This window comes from Sphaerodactylus townsendi, linkage group LG17 (assembly GCF_021028975.2).
Source record: "Sphaerodactylus townsendi isolate TG3544 linkage group LG17, MPM_Stown_v2.3, whole genome shotgun sequence".
Lineage (NCBI taxonomy): Eukaryota > Metazoa > Chordata > Lepidosauria > Squamata > Sphaerodactylidae > Sphaerodactylus > Sphaerodactylus townsendi.
In genome coordinates this window covers 12879425-12895505 of record NC_059441.1, presented here as the reverse complement: position 1 = coordinate 12895505, position 16081 = coordinate 12879425, and the positions used below count along the sequence as shown (strand labels likewise).

Genomic DNA, 16081 nt, shown 5'->3' with positions numbered 1-16081 from the left:
CAAACTAAAATGGCAGGCTTGATTGAAAGGAAGGGAGCTAGAATATGCTTATGGGGACATTTTTTGTTCCCCCGAGTCCTCCACCTGAGCGTCAGACTCTTGTCTGGCGAACTACGTTTGTTCTCCTGTTCCTGCACATGAAGCCTGCTGGGTGACCTTGGGCCAGTCACAGTTCTCTCAGAACTCTCTCAGCCCCACTTTCCTCAGACGGTGTCTGTTGTTGGGAGAGCAAGGGAAAGGGGGTGTGTAAGATGCCTTGAGGCTCCCTGTAAGACTGGGTGTACATCCAAACTCTTCTTCAAAAATGGCTAAGGATGAACAAATTTCAACAAAAACCTGGAGAGGCAGAAGTCACGTTGGTTGGCAAGCAAGGGGGGGGGGCGGTCACAAAGGACTTAATTCTTTCTGGTTTTGATTCAGCTGATTTTGGCTAAGAGCCTTGGGGCTGGAAGAGACCCAAAGTTATTGCCGGAGAAGCAAGTTCATGCAGTTGCAAAGAAAAGAAAAATATTTTTTACAACTCGGGGATTCAGATTAGCCTGTGCACTCCCACACACGCCTGCTGGGTGACCTTGGGCTAGTCACAGCTTCTCGGAGCTCTCTCAGCCCCACCCACCTCACAGGGTGTTTGCTGTGAGGGCAAGGAGTTTGTAAGCCCCTTTGAGTCTCCTACAGGAGAGAAAGGGGGGATATAAATCCAAACTCTTCTTCTTCTGTAACCTATAGATCAGTTGCAATCTGGGGGGGGGGGGGGTTCTCCAGATTCACCTGGAGGTTGGCATCGCCAGCTGCAAGATCTAGGAGGAAACTTCCCTGGTTTAGATTCTCTGATCTGACAGCAAAAGGCTTTCGGACAAGAAAGGGTTACAGGCAGGCGTCACCCTCGATCAGCTGACTGTCCTTGGGCATCAGCTGACGCTCCTGTAGCCCTTCCCTGATTGGCTGGAGGGGAGGAATCAGCTGACCGAGCTTTGCAGGGCGGAGGGAAGGAACCCAGTGCAGGAGACCATGGTAAGTTGGTGCATGATTGACGGGTGGGTTTTTGTGCCTTTTTTAGCCAGAGGGGGTTTGGGACATGATTGACAGGTGGATTTTTTTGGCACCTGAGGCTCAATTTCGGTTCTTTCTTGCAGAGGTTCCGGTTCTGTGGCGACTTGGACTGCCCCGATTGGGTCTTGGCAGAGATCAGCACTTTGGCTAAAATAGTAGGTGGAACCTTTTTCCTGTGCAAAAGACATCTGTCTTGTTCCTGATAGGGGCCCCTTCCTCACATGCAGAATAATGCACTTTCAATCTGCTTTCAATCCGCTTTTCAGCTGTGCGGAAGGGCCAAACCCACTTGCAAACAGTTGTGAAAGTGGATTGAAAATGCATTATTCTGCATGCGCGGAAGGGGCCGGGGTTTGGATGAGGCTGAGTCAATCAATCAAGCCTTCATTGGTGCAATACATTAGGCCAGTGGTGGTGAACCTTTTCGAGACCGAGGGCCCAAATAGCAACCCAAACCCCACTTATTTATCGCAAAGTGCCAACACGGCAATTTAACCTGAGTACTGAGGTTTTAGTTTAGAAAAAAAGCGGCTACTCCAGAGGCGTGTTAATGCGTTACTTTTGGGGAGTAAGCAGGAGGTGGTAGTCGGTGGCTTTGCTTTGAAGCATCCACAGTGCAACTTTTTCTTCCATAACGGGTGAATCACGCACCCTAGGAGGGTTTTACTCAGAAGCAAGGGCTCCATTGCCAGCAACTGGAGCTTTTCTACTCCCAGGTAAAAGGATCGCGGTTTCAGTTCTTGTAATGAAAATCCAGTGCGGGGATTAACAGCTAGCCAACTTAGGGGTTGCTACTCTACACTGCTTACTCCAAACTAGGTCTTTAGGTTTACTGCTATGATAATTGGAGCCCAATGCGCCCAGGCCAGCCCTAGACGCGGTGTGTAGCCAGGGAGGAGCAACTCTGCTCTGCGCTGCGCCCACAGAGAGGGTTCTGAGTGCCACCTCTGGCACCCGTGCCGTAGGTTCGCCAGCACTGCATTAGGCTGAGTCCTTTTCTGCTGGTTTAGAATTCGCTTTGCCAGGTCCCTCCGTTACCAGCCGGGAGGTGACTGTAGGGTTGCCGTTTGCAGACAGGGGAGGGGAACTCCTGAAAATTTGGGGGCGGATAAGGATCTCATTGGGGTATGGTACTACAGAGCCCACCCATCAAAGTATCCCTTTTCCCCAGGGGAAACTATTTTCTGCAGTCTGAACTGTAATTCTGGAGTGTCCCCAGATTAAGAGCAGGTGGATTCTAATCTGGAGAAGCAGGTTTGATTCCCCACTCCTCCACCTTAGTGGCAGAGGCTTATCTGATGAACTAGATGTGTTTCCACACTCCTACATTCCTGCTGGGTGATCTTGGGCTAGTCACGGATCTTTGGAACTCTCTCAGCCCCACCTACCTCCCAAGGTGTGGGGAGAGGAAGGGAAAGGAGCTTGTAACCCACCTTGAGTCTCCTTACAGGAGATAAAGATGGGACATAAATCCAAATTTTTCTTCCTCTTCTTTCAATTCTCGAACATAGGAGTCAGTCTGTAGCCCTCCAGGATGTTATGGATTGAGGCAGCCTTATCATCCCCTGCCAGCATGATGCTGGCAGGGGATGATGGGAACAGTAGTCCATAACATCTGGAGGGCCGCGAGTTTGACACCTATGTTCTAGAACTAAGTGACCTAACCTTGTGAATGGGAGTATTTTCCACAACCTTTTATTCACTGCTGTAATGCAACATTTAGCAAACTTTGGAATATGTTGTTTCCTGGACATGTCTTCTGGTAATTTACAAAGATGCTGATGAAACTGACCCGAGTTTGAATGGGTGTTTTGTTTCATTTCATTCCAGTCTTCCGTGAAACTCAAGCTGATCTGCGCCCAGGTGCTGAAGGATCTTCTCGGAGAGGGAATTGACGTAAGTCACTTTTCCTCTCTCTCTCTCTTTGGATCTTTCATCCTAGCTATGTCGGCGTAGACTCGACAATTGTGGGAGAGCCGTTCTTCCATCATCTGGTTGCTGTCCACAATGTGGAAGATTCTCACCCAAGAGAAATAAACGTATGCACCCCCTTGAAACTTGCAGATAATTGTTTCCATATGCACAAGGAATAGTTGCTGTTTGTATATGCATTTTAGATAGGTAGGAAGAAGCACATAATCCCCTTCCTACATGGAAGTGAAGGCATTACAGATAAACAGAAGGTTATATATCTTTTAAACAGCCACAACTACGAGCTGTTGGAAGCGGTGGCTAAATTTTTAAATGGTGTTATTTTAACTCGTCAGAAGTTGTAAAGGCTGTTATTATCTTGCAATGTTAATGTTAAACTATTTATATGCCATTAAAGGTATTCGAAATCGAATCGAACTGGTATATGCATTTTGAATGCTAGTAATTTACTGTTACTGCAACGAAGACATATTTATACCTAGGTGCATTGCAGTTTGTTCCTTGTACTTGCCAGTATACCCAGTGCATGCTGTATTGCTCTGGCTGTTGCAATTTGTACTATCTTTGAATATTTTGAAACAAGGAAAATTGGTACGGCAGCATGGTTGTCTCAAGAGTTAGATCTAAAACCAGGATTTCTCCCCCTTCTTGTAGTATGAGAAGATTCTGAAACTGACATCGGATGCCAAGCTTGGTGAGTGTTCTTCCCTTTTGGGAGATGTGGGTAGGATTCCGGGCATTTATTCATTTATTACCCTCTGTGCCAACAGTCTGGATGGCAAGAAATGGGTAGACTATTTGCTCATTTAGTATATCATCTGTGCCAATAGTCTCAAAAGAGCCGAGTGGAATTTTCGAGTCTCAGGATCATGGGTTCTTCCAGTAGATTGAATGTTAGTGGCGTCTGCTGATATCCTTCTTGAGAGCCAGAGTGCTGTAGTGGTTAAGAGCAGGTGCACTCTAATCTGGAGAACCGGGTTTGATTCCCCGCTCTGCCCCTCAAGCTGTGGAGGCTTATCTGGTGAACCACATTAGCTTCTGAACTCCAACACATGCCAGCTGGGTGACCTTGGGCTAGCTAGTCACAGTTCTTTGGAGCTCTCTCAGCCCCACCTACCTCACAGGGTGTTTGTTGTAGAGTGGGGAGGGAAAGGAGATTGTAAGCCCCTTTGAGTCTCCTTACAGGAGAGACAGGGGGATATAAATCCAAACTCTTCTTCTTCTTATACCAAAGAAGGAGCCTCCATAAACCAGATCCATGCAACGATGCTCAAGTTGCTTCCTTTAGTCTTCTGCTCATCATCCCTGTTCCTTCTGCAGAGTCCGGGGATGTCAAAGCCACCATCGCGGTCCTCAACTTCATCCTCTCCAGCGCTGCCAAGCACAACGTCGACAGCGAATCTTTATCCAGTGAGCTGCAGCAGTTGGGGCTGCCGAAAGGTGAGTCGAGCAAAGGTGAGAAGGGGCAGGAGAGTCCTTGGAGTGGGTGGCACCAGTTGAGGTCCCAAGCAGTGGGAGCAGCAGCTGCCTTACACGGAGTGGAACCGCTGGTCGGTCTGTCTCTGTGTTGTCTGTTCTGGCAAGCAAATGGTCAGGCAGTGATCACTGGGTTTCCATAAAAGTTTAGGAGCCCTGCTGGGTCAGACCAGTGGTCTACCTAGTCTAGCATCTTGTCTCACACAGTGGCCAACCAGTTCCTCTGGAAGTCCTGCAATAGGTTATAGAGGCCGAGGCCTTCAGAAAAACATCAGAAGAGCCCTGCTGGATCAAACCAGTGGTCCATTTAGTCCAGCATCCTGTCTCACACAGAGGGCAACCAGTTCCTCTGGAGGTCCATCAACAGGGCATAGAGGCCAAGACCTTCATGAGAACATCAGAGCCCTGCTAGATCAGACTAGCAAGGGACCATGTAGTCCACCATCCTATCTCACACAGTGGTCAACCAGTTCTGGAGGGTCAAACAACAAGGCATAGAGGCCGAGGCCTTCACAAGGACATCAGAAGAGCCTTGTTGGATCAGACCACCAGTCCATCTAGTCCAGCATCCTTTCTCACACAATGGCCAACCAGTTCCTCTGGAGGTCCATCAACAGGGCATAGAGGCTGAGGCCTTCATAAGGACATCAGAAGAGCCCTGCTGAATCAGACCAATGGTCCATCTAGTCCAGCATTCTGCTTCACACAGAGGCCAACCAGTTCCTCTGGAGTACGCCAGAATGCGTGCCTGCTAGGTCACGCCGCCAAGAACGTAGACGAGACGCTGCGGATAACATCTGGTGGAGAGCCAGCAGCGGAGCGCTGGTGTCCGTGGTTCCAGCAACTCTCGCTGGTTCCTGGCACCTTTTATTATGACTTCAGCTGGGGCGCAGGTATTAGCGGAACGGGGAACCGAGAGCTGAGACTGAGAGGATCATCATGGTGATGCATGATCTCACCCTAGCTGCTACGTCGCGGAGAGGAGCATCAGCGTCTGGAGCTCAATCCTCACCTGGGGCAAGACCATTGTCCCTTTGTCTGGGACACCGGTGGTTGTGGAGCCAGGTAGTTCATGACCCGTGACTCATTAAAGAGGAGCGGTCGCGACCAGAAGATCGAGGAGCCGCTGGTGTTCCAGCTCTACGGTATGCTGCTGGGTCAGCAGCTCATCCCTACATCTCCTCTCTTTACATTTAGAAGGGGAGGCCGAATCGTTAGGGGCGATTTAAGGGGACGCTTTGCCTCCGGCCGCTTGGCTGCTGGCGAGCTGCTTGGTGCAGCATTAGAACTTGGTTGCTATGGGGCGGGGAAAGTCGAGGGTTTCCTTACACATATTACAGGCAATATTAGATATACATTGAATGAAACAAGATCCGGAGGCACACAATCGCTTTCAATGCAGAGCTGTACATGATTTAACCATCCCCGGGTAGCCAGCTCCAGAGGGCTGACCACCAGGGGCAAAACGTCATAATTTCAGATTAGATACGCATCTTGTAGTTCATCACGACTTTCTCATATGAATCCAAATGGGAATTATCAGAAAGATTAAAACAAACACATATCATGTACATTCTCAGCCAACCTTGGTGGGATGCAATAACAACAAATAATCAATAAGCTGCACGACATTATCTAAAGTCAGCTGATCGAAGTTCCTGCTGCTCTCGAGGCCAGAGCATCCCAGAGAGCTAAATGGAGAGGTGGGAGTTGATGGACTCTATGGCAAGGGGCACAGGCCAGCCCGGCCAATGGTCTTACAAGCTGCTGTAAGAAGCGAACCGGGGACCTCCTACTAGGGGAAGTCGCGAGGAGACGAACTCACTTCGGAGAGGGCAAACTGCAGCGTCGCTCGCAAGCAGGGGTTGAGGGGCAGAGTGGAGCGGGCGGGCGACGGGCAAGGCCCCGAGGCTCCTCGGGTGGAGGCCTGGAGGCAAGGGACGGTATTACGGGTGAGGCCCGGCTAAAGGCAACAGAAGAGGGAGTCCCGCAGAAAGCCGTGAGCAGGGATGTGAAAGTTGAAAGTTCTCTCCCCGCAAGTCCAGAACCAACCCTTTTGGGGGGGAGCAAGACATTTCCAGACACGGGGGAATGTCCTCACGTCTTGTACGTCACAATTCCAGAAGCCACGAGCCGTGGAATGGGTCCTGAAATCCGGTCTTCGCCTCGCTGGGCGCTCGGCAATGCGGGTACAGAAGCGTTGGACTTGTGGATTAGCGACAGTCTTCTGGTGACAAGGGAGAGCGCCCGGCAGATACCGAGGGTTTGGACGGTCGGTCCCCAGTCAAAAGCGCTCATAGAGTAATTTGGATGGGACGAAGCATTCATAAAGGGGCTTAAGCCAGACTCTGCTTAGGGAAGTCTCCAGGGGCTTTGGCAAACGGGGAGCAGGCAGTAGGAAGGCTTAGCAGGTCCCCGACTTCTAGGTACTGGCTCTAGCAAGCAGAAGGACGCAAAGCGCTATAGCGGCGGCAAATTGCTCCCTAGATACGTTGGTCTGGTCAAAACTCTGCCAGGGGTGGCTGGACTGCCAATCGGCAGGAGGCAAGTAGCAGAGCAGGCAAAGGATGGTGGCCGGCCGAAGTTGGCAGTGATGATTGCAAAGAGGAAGGCGGCACAGAAGCGTTCCAGTCTGGGCTGCCTTCAGCGGCCTTTGCTACGAAAGGCATGACTCTTTGAGCTTGGCTGAAGCGTTGCGTTTTGACATTCCCCAGGTCATCCGGGTCTTTGGAGCCGCCTTTGGGCATCGGGTGGCGGCGCTCCCGCCGGAGGTCAGCTTTGGGCGGATCCTCCAGAGATTCATTCCCATCTCCGGGATGGGGTTGTTTTTCCTCCCGGCTTCAATTCCATGGGCTGGCCTGTCATGGCCGCAGTCCCGGGATCCACCGAGATCTTGTGTAGGAAGAAGGACTGTTCACACCACCCTTCCCCAGGTTATAGGATGGGCTGGGTCCTGCCAGGCCTTGGAGAGCCAAATGGCGGGAAGGTCAAGATCAAGCCTTTGTTGGATTTTGATATAAGAGGGACTATATCACCGAAGGCTTCATCTTGCAGCCTGCGCGAGGGAGCTGCTTTTACCGCTATTTTGCTCTGTTGGGTCAGCCTACTCCTCACTCTTCTGGGCTGTTTGACAGGGAGGGGCAGAGGGTAGGCGATCCCGATGGAAGCTGGCTCTGTGAGCCGCCATCAGTGGTGCCAAGTCGAGGGTCCAAAAAAGCCCCTCATAGAGGGAGGAGGGGGCAAAGCGGACCCTTAAAGGGAATTGTATGGGTATGTACGCTAATTTGCAACATAAAAGTTATGGGCTTGGATGCGCTTTTGGGTGATGGATGCATCCAGGGGACAAAAGCAATCAGGCTTATTAGGGGTAAACTCCACACAAAAGAGGGAGGGAGCCTTTCTTTCTTGCAGGAAAATGTACTCTACCGTGGACCTTGGTGGTTAATGCCAAGAAGGAGGCTGGAAATGGTGCTGAATTTGTAACGAATCTATTCCTTGGGAATTGCCGCCTACCAAACCGGGCCTTCCCATAAGCGGCTTCGCCAAGCCTGGCCTTGCACACTGTGTTCATACAGCCGCCAGGGCGCTAGCAACCACAACTCCACACAGGTTATGTGAATTTGAATTTGCGCGGTAGCATCCCTCTTTGACTAGAGTGGCCTGCCCTGGCCGCTGAAACCACTCTATAAGGAAGCCATTTCAAGCCGCTACAGCCTGGCATGATGGTAGCCACAAGCCAAACAGGTTTGTTAGGGGCACAGTAGGCGGCAGCCCTCGCTTTACTAAACTGGGGGCCTGTCACCAGCTGGCAGGCGTGCTCGCGGTACCATGGACGGGCCCAGATTTCAATCCAGGGAGGGCTGGGGCCAGCCAATAGTGGCTCCTCTCCCGCCTTTAACTGGTAGAAAGATAGAGGGAAGAGAAAGGGAAAAAAAGGAGGGAATAGTTTCCTTAGCGGAAGTCTTCAAAATGAGTTTAGAAGGCAACAATTAGGATCAATAATCTGTCGCGATGGGCTTTATCCATCCCAGACTATTCAGGGTCAGTTCTTGACCTTGGCTCATGAGGTCCCTTCCCCAGAGATTGACATGGATGTCCAGGAATGATGGAAGCGGACTGTGAGCTGCCAGCCGAAGCCCCTGGGCTTATGGACCGCGGAGCGGGCTGGATGCTCCGCTCATGGGTTTATTTCAGCCCCCACCCCAGATGTGCGGACAGGCCTCGGCTGGGCTTTCACTGGTCAGGCCTTTTCACCTCGCTGCTCTGATGACGGGTCACATCAGCCTGCCGGTGTCCACCAGGCCCCTTGAACAGACACCCCTCCATGGTGAGTTCATGCAGATCTGAATGGCATGGGAGCTTCCGATGGAGCGTTTCCACCGCTGCAGCATGGCGATGGTGGTAACTGGCTGCGCCCTGATGGCTGCCGGGCTCGTGGGTCTTTATTGGTACGTAATGCGCACAGCTGGCAGCGCATGGGCAGGGAGGATCGAAGTTGCTACAGCTGGTTCCGGCTGGGCAACTCCCTGCGGGATGTTTGTCCATAGACTTGGAGATGATGGATAATCCCTTGAAAGTGCGTGGGAGTCACCGACTCGAAGGGGGATGATGAACAATCATCCCACCTGCTTCAGCAGCGGAGGCCTTTGGCAGCACTCCAGCCGCTAATGGTCCCGGTTGGGATGGGGGTCGCTATACTGGGCTGGGGCGCCACGAGGGACCGGGGGAACTTAAAGGAGATGGGCTGGGTGCATGTGAGCTAGATAATGCACGAGGGGAGGGTTTGGGTGTGGGTCTTGTGATGTTTGGGTCTGCTCTAGTACTCCCCCCCTCTTGGTCCTGGGCTGGAGAGATGCCCGGGCTGAAGCTCGGACGTCGCCCAGTGAAAGCCTTCGGCACCGGGGCATCGGGTTTTGGCAGCCTCGGGCCTTCGCCTTTGGGAGGACCCTCCTCCATCGTGGGTTGTAGGCCCCGCTGGCTGCCTACACCTCCGGAAGTGTCCTGACCTGCCGCACTAAAAGGCACCATCCTGGGGCTTCTCTGGCGTGGAGAGAGCGCTGCGGGCGCAGGAGGCTAGCTTGGTGGGCGGAGGATCCGGCTGTCCTGGCAAGCCTTTCCTGGCATATCGGCCAGTTCAGGATCTTTGCCCAGGCCCATGATTGCTCCTAAGGCACTCCAGTGGAGGCGCTTCTCCTTGCAGGCGCATGAGGGAGCTCCGCTTTGGGCCCTCCTCGCTATCTACCTGCCTTGAGAGCCCTCCTGGATCCTGTTCACAAACCCAGCGAGGGCTCCCTTGGGGTTTTTGGCTGGATGGCGAGAAACTTTGGGTTATTGGCCGGTATTGAACCTTGATGAACGCCTTCAGGCTTATCTAGAGGCAACTGTAAGGGTATTCTGGCAGGACAATCTGATCATTGGGGTTGGCGTAAGGCATCGGCCGTAGCTGCGCTGGCGGTGTAGGCGCCACCGAGGCGGCTCCCAGCGTAAACATTGCTGGCGGAACTCGCCCAGATCACATATTGTGCAGGGCTCAAAAGCATGCGAAAGGTGGTCTTCCAGTCATCCGGAACCATTAGGTGATTCCTTGGCGACTGCCTCTAGCATGCCTCTCACATAGGGCTGGTGATCTACGCCTCGCATCGCTTATGGAGCTCGGTGAGGATGTTATAACCCAAAGGGCATGCACTCGACAACCCGCCGAATAATGCCACCTCCCCCGGTATCCGTGAAGTGAACGGGGCATAGGGCGCAGGATATCGGCATCGCCTTCCGTCAGGGTTTTTTTTTCGCAGGTCGCGGGCTAATACGTTCATGAGGGAGTCGGAAACCCGGCTACGCATTACTGCAGGCTGACGGAGGTGCTATGGCTTCAGAAAATGAAGGCGGAGCAGGAGGCCGAACAAGGAGAATTTGAAGGAGGCAGGGCAGAAGGAGGACAGCGCCCAAAATTAGAGGATAGAGAAAATTCGGAGGTGAAACTGAAGCTGAAGGGTCGAAGGGAGGGCTTGCATCTACAGCAAAGGGAGCCATAGACCTGCGGTATTGGATGGCGACATAACATTGTCTCCATCGTCAGTAGTAGCAGTGACATCGGCGCTCGGTGGCTCCAGCGAAGAGTGCCTCGATGTTTTCCCAATCCCAGATTCAATGTCCCCCCTCCAGGTACCATGGACATTGAGCTTCAATCTCTCTCAACCACCCCATGCAGCTCCCCACGGAGACCCTGCCGCTTCGCTAACGCTTTTAGTTCGTTAACGGTTTGTCATAAGCCCTGCTTTTGCAAGCTCCCATACTCTACCGGGTGTTCACCGGACGAGAGTGTCCTAGAACTTCGGGTCACTGGATGCTCGCATCCAGCCGGACGCATGGTATACCGACAGGTGGTCCCTGATGCCGATCCAGCTGGACGCCGGTACCGCTGCCCTTCCCAGGCTGCACGGGCAGGGTGGAGGTCTGGAGATTCCCGGGTTTCGCACCAGCTTGTAGTAAATTCGTGCCCGCGAGGTCAGCGCCAAGAACGAGGAGGACGAAGACGCCGGTGATAACATCTGGTGGAGAGCTGCGCCAGCAGCGGGAGCCCTTGGTGTCCGTGTTCCTAGCGACTCTCTCAGCGTGCTGGTTCCTGGCACCTTTTATTATGATTTCTAGCGGGGCGCAGTAGAAGGGCGGAACGGGGAACTGGGAGAAGCGGAGACTGAGAGATCATCATGTGATGCATGATCTCACCTAGCTGCTACGTGCGGAGAGGAGCATCAGCGTCTGGGCCTAATCCTCACCTGGGGGCAAGACCATTGTCCCTTTGTCTGGGACACCCGGTGGTTGTGAGCTGCAGTTCACAAGGCACCTGCGGACTCATTGGGGGGTGAGGAGTGGGGGAGCGGTGCGACCAGAAGATCGTAGGAGTGCTGGTGTTCCAGCGCTCTACTTACGGTGCTGCTGGGTCAGCAGCTCATCCCTACAGTCCATCAACAGGGCATAGAGGCCAAGACCTTCATGAGAACATCAGAACCCTGCTGGATCAGACTAGCAAGGGACCATCTAGTCCACCATCCTATCTCACATAGCGGTCAACCAGTTCTGGAGGGTCAAACAACAAGGCATAGTGGCCGAGGCCTTCACAAGGACATCAGAAGAGCCCTGCTGGATCAGACCAGTGGTCCATCTAGTCCAGCATCCTATCTCACACAGAGGCCAACCAGTTCTTCTGGAAGTCCAACAACAGGGCATAGAGTTTAAGGCCTTCATAAGAACATCAGAAGACCCCTGCTGGATCAGACCAGTGGTCCATCTAGTCCAGCATCCTCTCACACAGAGGGCAACCAGTTCCTCTGGAGGTCCATCAACAGGGCATGGAGGCCGAGGCTTTCATGAGAACATCAGAAGAGCCCTGCTAGATCAGACCAGTGGTGAATCTAGTCCAGCATCCTGTCTTGCTCAAGTGGCCAACCAGTTCCTCTGGAGGTCCAAGAACAGGGCATAGAGGCCGAGGCCTGTCCCTGGTCTGAACAGAAAAAGAGCCCTGCTGGATCAGACCACTGGCCCATCTAGTCCAGCATCTGGTCTCACACAGCAGCCCACCAGATTTTGGCCTGGACCAAGTGGCGATGGCAGACTGGATCCTGGCTTCTGACTTTTTTTCCCTTTCAGAACATGCCACGGGACTGTGCCGATCCTATGAGGAGAAGCAGAGCCCCTTACAGGACAGCCTTAGAGGATGCAGCCTGAGATGTAAGTGCAGCCTTGTATTTGCTTCTATATGCTGGAAGGCATCCAGGATGATCTGTGCTTCTATACGCTGGAAGGCATCCAGGATGACCTGTGCTTCTATACGCTGGAAGGCATCCAGGATGATCTGTGCTTCTATACGCTGGAAGGCATCCAGGATGATCTGTGCTTCTATATGCTGGAAGGCATCCAGGATGATCTGTGCTTCTATATGCTAGAAGGCATCCAGGATGACCTGTGCTTCTATACGCTGGAAGGCATCCAGGATGATCTGTGCTTCTATACGCTGGAAGGCATCCAGGATGATCTGTGCTTCTATATGCTGGAAGGCATCCAGGATGATCTGTGCCATCTTATGTCTGAATTGGTTGAGGTCTTGAAAAAAATTAACTAAATGGAACTTGTTCGTGTCTTGTTGACTTGAGCCAGTGTGGTGTAGTGGTTAAGAGCAGGTGCACTCTAATGTGGAGAACTGGGTTTGATTCCCCGCTCTGCCACTTGAGCTGAGGAGGCTTATCTGGCGAACTAGATTAGCTTGTTCGCGCCAGCTGGGTGACCTTGGGCTAGTCACAGTTCTTCGGAGCTCTCTCAGCCCCACCCACCTCACAGGGTGTTTGTTGTGGGCGGTGGGGGAGGGAAAGGAGATTGTAATCCCCTTTGAGTCTCCTTACAGGAGAGAAAGGGGGGATGTAAATCCAAACTCTTCTCTTCTTCCTTTTCTGCCTGGAACACCACCTGTGCTGGGAAAAGTTACTCCTGACTCACTCCAGATGTGATTACTTCCCAGGGACAGATGAATGAGTTTGACAGGTGATCCACGAATTCAGAAGAACCAGATTTTTCACGAGTGGTCATCCTTAACCGTCCACGCCTGTCTCTTCTCTGTCCACAGTAAACCGCTTGGATTCCGTGTCCTGGCGCGTGGATTATACTCTCAGTTCCAGCGAGCTCCAGGAAGTGAATGAACCGGTCATTCACCTCAAGTTAAATGTGAAGGACGTTGACCGAGGAGGGGTGGAACCGGTGGCGATGACGTTATCGGCTGAGAAGTTCCGCGCCCTGCTTGCAGGTTGGTTGGATGGATGGTTGGCCGTCACGTTGCAGCTGACAGGTTTTCCAGCGAAGAGATGTTCAGAGGTGGTCGCCGTGGCTTGCTTCTATGGGACAACCTTGGTGGTCTCCCATTTAAGTACTCACCAGGACTGACCCAGCTCAGCTTCCGAGATCGGATGAGATTAGGCTAACCTGGGATATCCTTTATTAGATTTAATAGGCCAGGCCTCTCATTCCAGGTGCTCCCTTTCGGGGCAGCTTGGATTCTAATCTGGAGAACCGGGTTTGATTCCTCATTCTTCCACCTGAGTGGCAGAGGCTTATCTGGTGAACCAGATGTGTTTCCGCACTCCTGCATTCCTGCTGGGTGACCTTGGGCCAGTCACAGTTTTTCAGAACTCTCTGTCCCACCCACCTCACAGGGTGTTTGTTGTGGGGAGAGGAGGGGAAAGGAGCTTGTAATGCCACCTTGAGTCTCCTTACAGGAGAGAAAGGTGGGGTATAAACCAAACTCCTCCTCCTCCTCTTCTTCTTATTCTCCTTCCTTCTCCTTCCTTCTTCTTCCTTCTTCCTTCTTCTTCCTTCTTCTTCTCCTTCCTTCTTCTTCCTTCTTCCTTCTTCTTCTCCTTCCTTCTTCTTCCTTCTTCCTTCTTCTTCTTCTTCCTTCTTCTTCCTTCTTCTTCTTCCTTCTTCTTCTCCTTCCTTCTTCTTCCTTCTTCCTTCTTCTTCCTTCTTCTTCTTCTTTCTTCTTCTTCTTCTTCTTCTTCCTTCTTCTTCCTTCCTCCTTCTTCCTTCTTCTTCTTCTTCTTCCTTCCTTCCTTCTTCTTCCTTCTTCCTTCTTCTTCTTCCTTCTTCCTTCTTCTTCCTTCTTCTTTCTTCTTCTTCTCCTTCCTTCTTCCTTCTTCCTTCTTCTTCTTCTTCCTCCTTCTTCTTCCTCCTTCTTCTCCTTCCTTCTTCTTCTTCCTTCTTCTTCTTCTTCTTCTTCTTCTTTTTCTTCTTCTTCCTCTTCTTCATTATTACCCTTTCTTCCAGAGCTGAAGCAAGCCCAGGCCATTATGAAAACACTTGACTGAGGGAGGGTCTGACAGATCGACAGCATCGGACGTGGAATCTGCGGATCTTTCAGCCGCTTGGGAAGCATTCCTTGGACAATTACTCTATGGGGGAATCCCCATGCGTGTTACGGTGCTTGCCCGTTATCGGCACAGAGGCCGTTGCAACGATTCATTCTTCCATGCAGATGTATTGGCCTGAAAAGGGAGGCAGGTCCTGCCGTTGTTTGGTAGCAGTGGCTCTTTTGACCCCCTATTTCTGTTTAAAAAATACTTTTCTTTCTGCCGATGCACAGCCCTGTTCTCCAGCTCCCACATACCCGAGAACGCCCAAGTTTCTCCCACCCCTTCTCCTAGATTTTTCACAATTATCACGAGATTTTTCACAAGTCGTCAAGTCCAGAATGACCTCCCCTCTGTGGCTAGCGAGCAGGCCCTGCTGGAAGGAAGCGACTTGCGACCGGCACTCTTCCCGGAAGGAACCGACGACGAGGATTCCCCAGCTAGGACAAACAAGCTAAAGCCCATGCAAAGCAGGGATCGTTCTTAAAACAGGGGCTGCCTCACCGCGCCTGCTGAAGCTGTTTGAAAATCGCTTGGGGGGGACTCAAAAACACTCCGCCTGCAGGCTGTTTGCTGCAGTTTGAAACGTCCCCTGTTCAGTTCACGTGTACAGAAGACTCAAGGAGTTTCTCAGCTCTTGTGCCTTCGTAGCAGGAGGGCTGTGAGTGGGATTCCACCCTGCCCTTGCCTTTCTGTGTCCGAGGAGACCACGTTGCTCCTCCAGTGGACTTCTAGGGGCTTTCGTTTCTTGGATCCATCTTCCCGCTAATCAGAGATGTCTCTCTTCCTAGCTACCATGGGAACATCTTTATTGGCAGGTGCCAAAGGGGAAAAGCCTGCCTCCTTTCCAAATAGGTTTTTTTTGGTGGGGGGGGGGGGTCGACTAGCAGTCCTCTCTGCAGTAGATCTTGAAAGCTACGCATCTCTCAAGCGCTCGCCGCTCCCGGTTGAAACATGAAGTGGTTCCTTTGTTTAAAAAAAGCTGTGTACTTTGAGTCAGAGGGGAGAAAATAAATCTTGCTGTGCTGAGAAAGTTGGCGGTGAGCTGGGTGAGTGTCTGTTGTAGCCTCGTGTCTGCTCTAAATGAAATATTTCCGTTTCTGACATATATGGCAGTCCCCTAGGGTGACCTTGGGCTAGTCACAGCTTCTCGGAGCTCTCTCAGCCCCACCCACCTCACAGGGTGTTTGTTGTGAGGGGGGAAGGGCAAGGAGATTGTCAGCCCCTTTGAGTCTCCTGCAGGAGAGAAAGGGGGGATATAAATCCCAGCTCTTCAAACTCTTCTAAACAGATGTGCTTCCTTCTGCCTAAACAAAATGAATGGTTGCCCTCTTGTTTCAGAGGTTTCCAAGCCAGTTTGCCTGAGCTCTTAGAATCATAGAGTTGGAAGAGACCCCCAGGGGCCATCCAGTCCAACCCCCTGCCATGCATGAACACACAATCCAAGCACTCCCGGCAATTGCTGATCCAGCCTTTGTTTAAAAACCTCCAAAGAAGGAGACTCCACCACTCTCCGAGGCAGTGCATTCCACTGTCCAACAGCTCTGACGGTCAGGAAGTTCTTCCTAATGTTTAGGTGGAATCTCTGTTCCTGCACCTTGAATCCATGACTTCATGTCCTGGTCTCTGAGGCAGCGGAAAACAAGCATGCTCCCTCCTCGACATGGCATCCCTTCAAATATTTAAACATGGTTATCATGTCACCCTTTAACCTACGTTTCTCCAGACTA

General features: G+C 51.9%; 1 protein-coding gene across 2 annotated transcripts; it reads left to right on the top strand.

Annotated features, from left to right (window-relative positions):
* Positions 1-920: 920 nt before the first annotated feature.
* On the top strand, positions 921-15384 carry COMMD4 (COMM domain containing 4). 2 transcript variants are annotated; one of them, XR_007243246.1, is made up of 9 exons: positions 921-1011; positions 1134-1205; positions 2881-2946; positions 3637-3676; positions 4303-4422; positions 12106-12186; positions 13076-13252; positions 14269-14403; positions 14438-15384. XR_007243246.1 is itself a non-coding variant. In XM_048481846.1 (8 exons), exons 1-8 carry the CDS (start codon positions 1009-1011, stop codon positions 14307-14309), a joined length of 600 nt encoding a protein of 199 aa, XP_048337803.1. In that variant the 5' UTR covers positions 921-1008; the 3' UTR covers positions 14310-15384. The 2 variants fall into 2 exon arrangements, 1 of the variants encoding a protein (XP_048337803.1); XM_048481846.1 differs by having other exon boundaries at positions 14269-15384.
* The last annotated feature ends 697 nt before the right edge of the window (positions 15385-16081 follow it).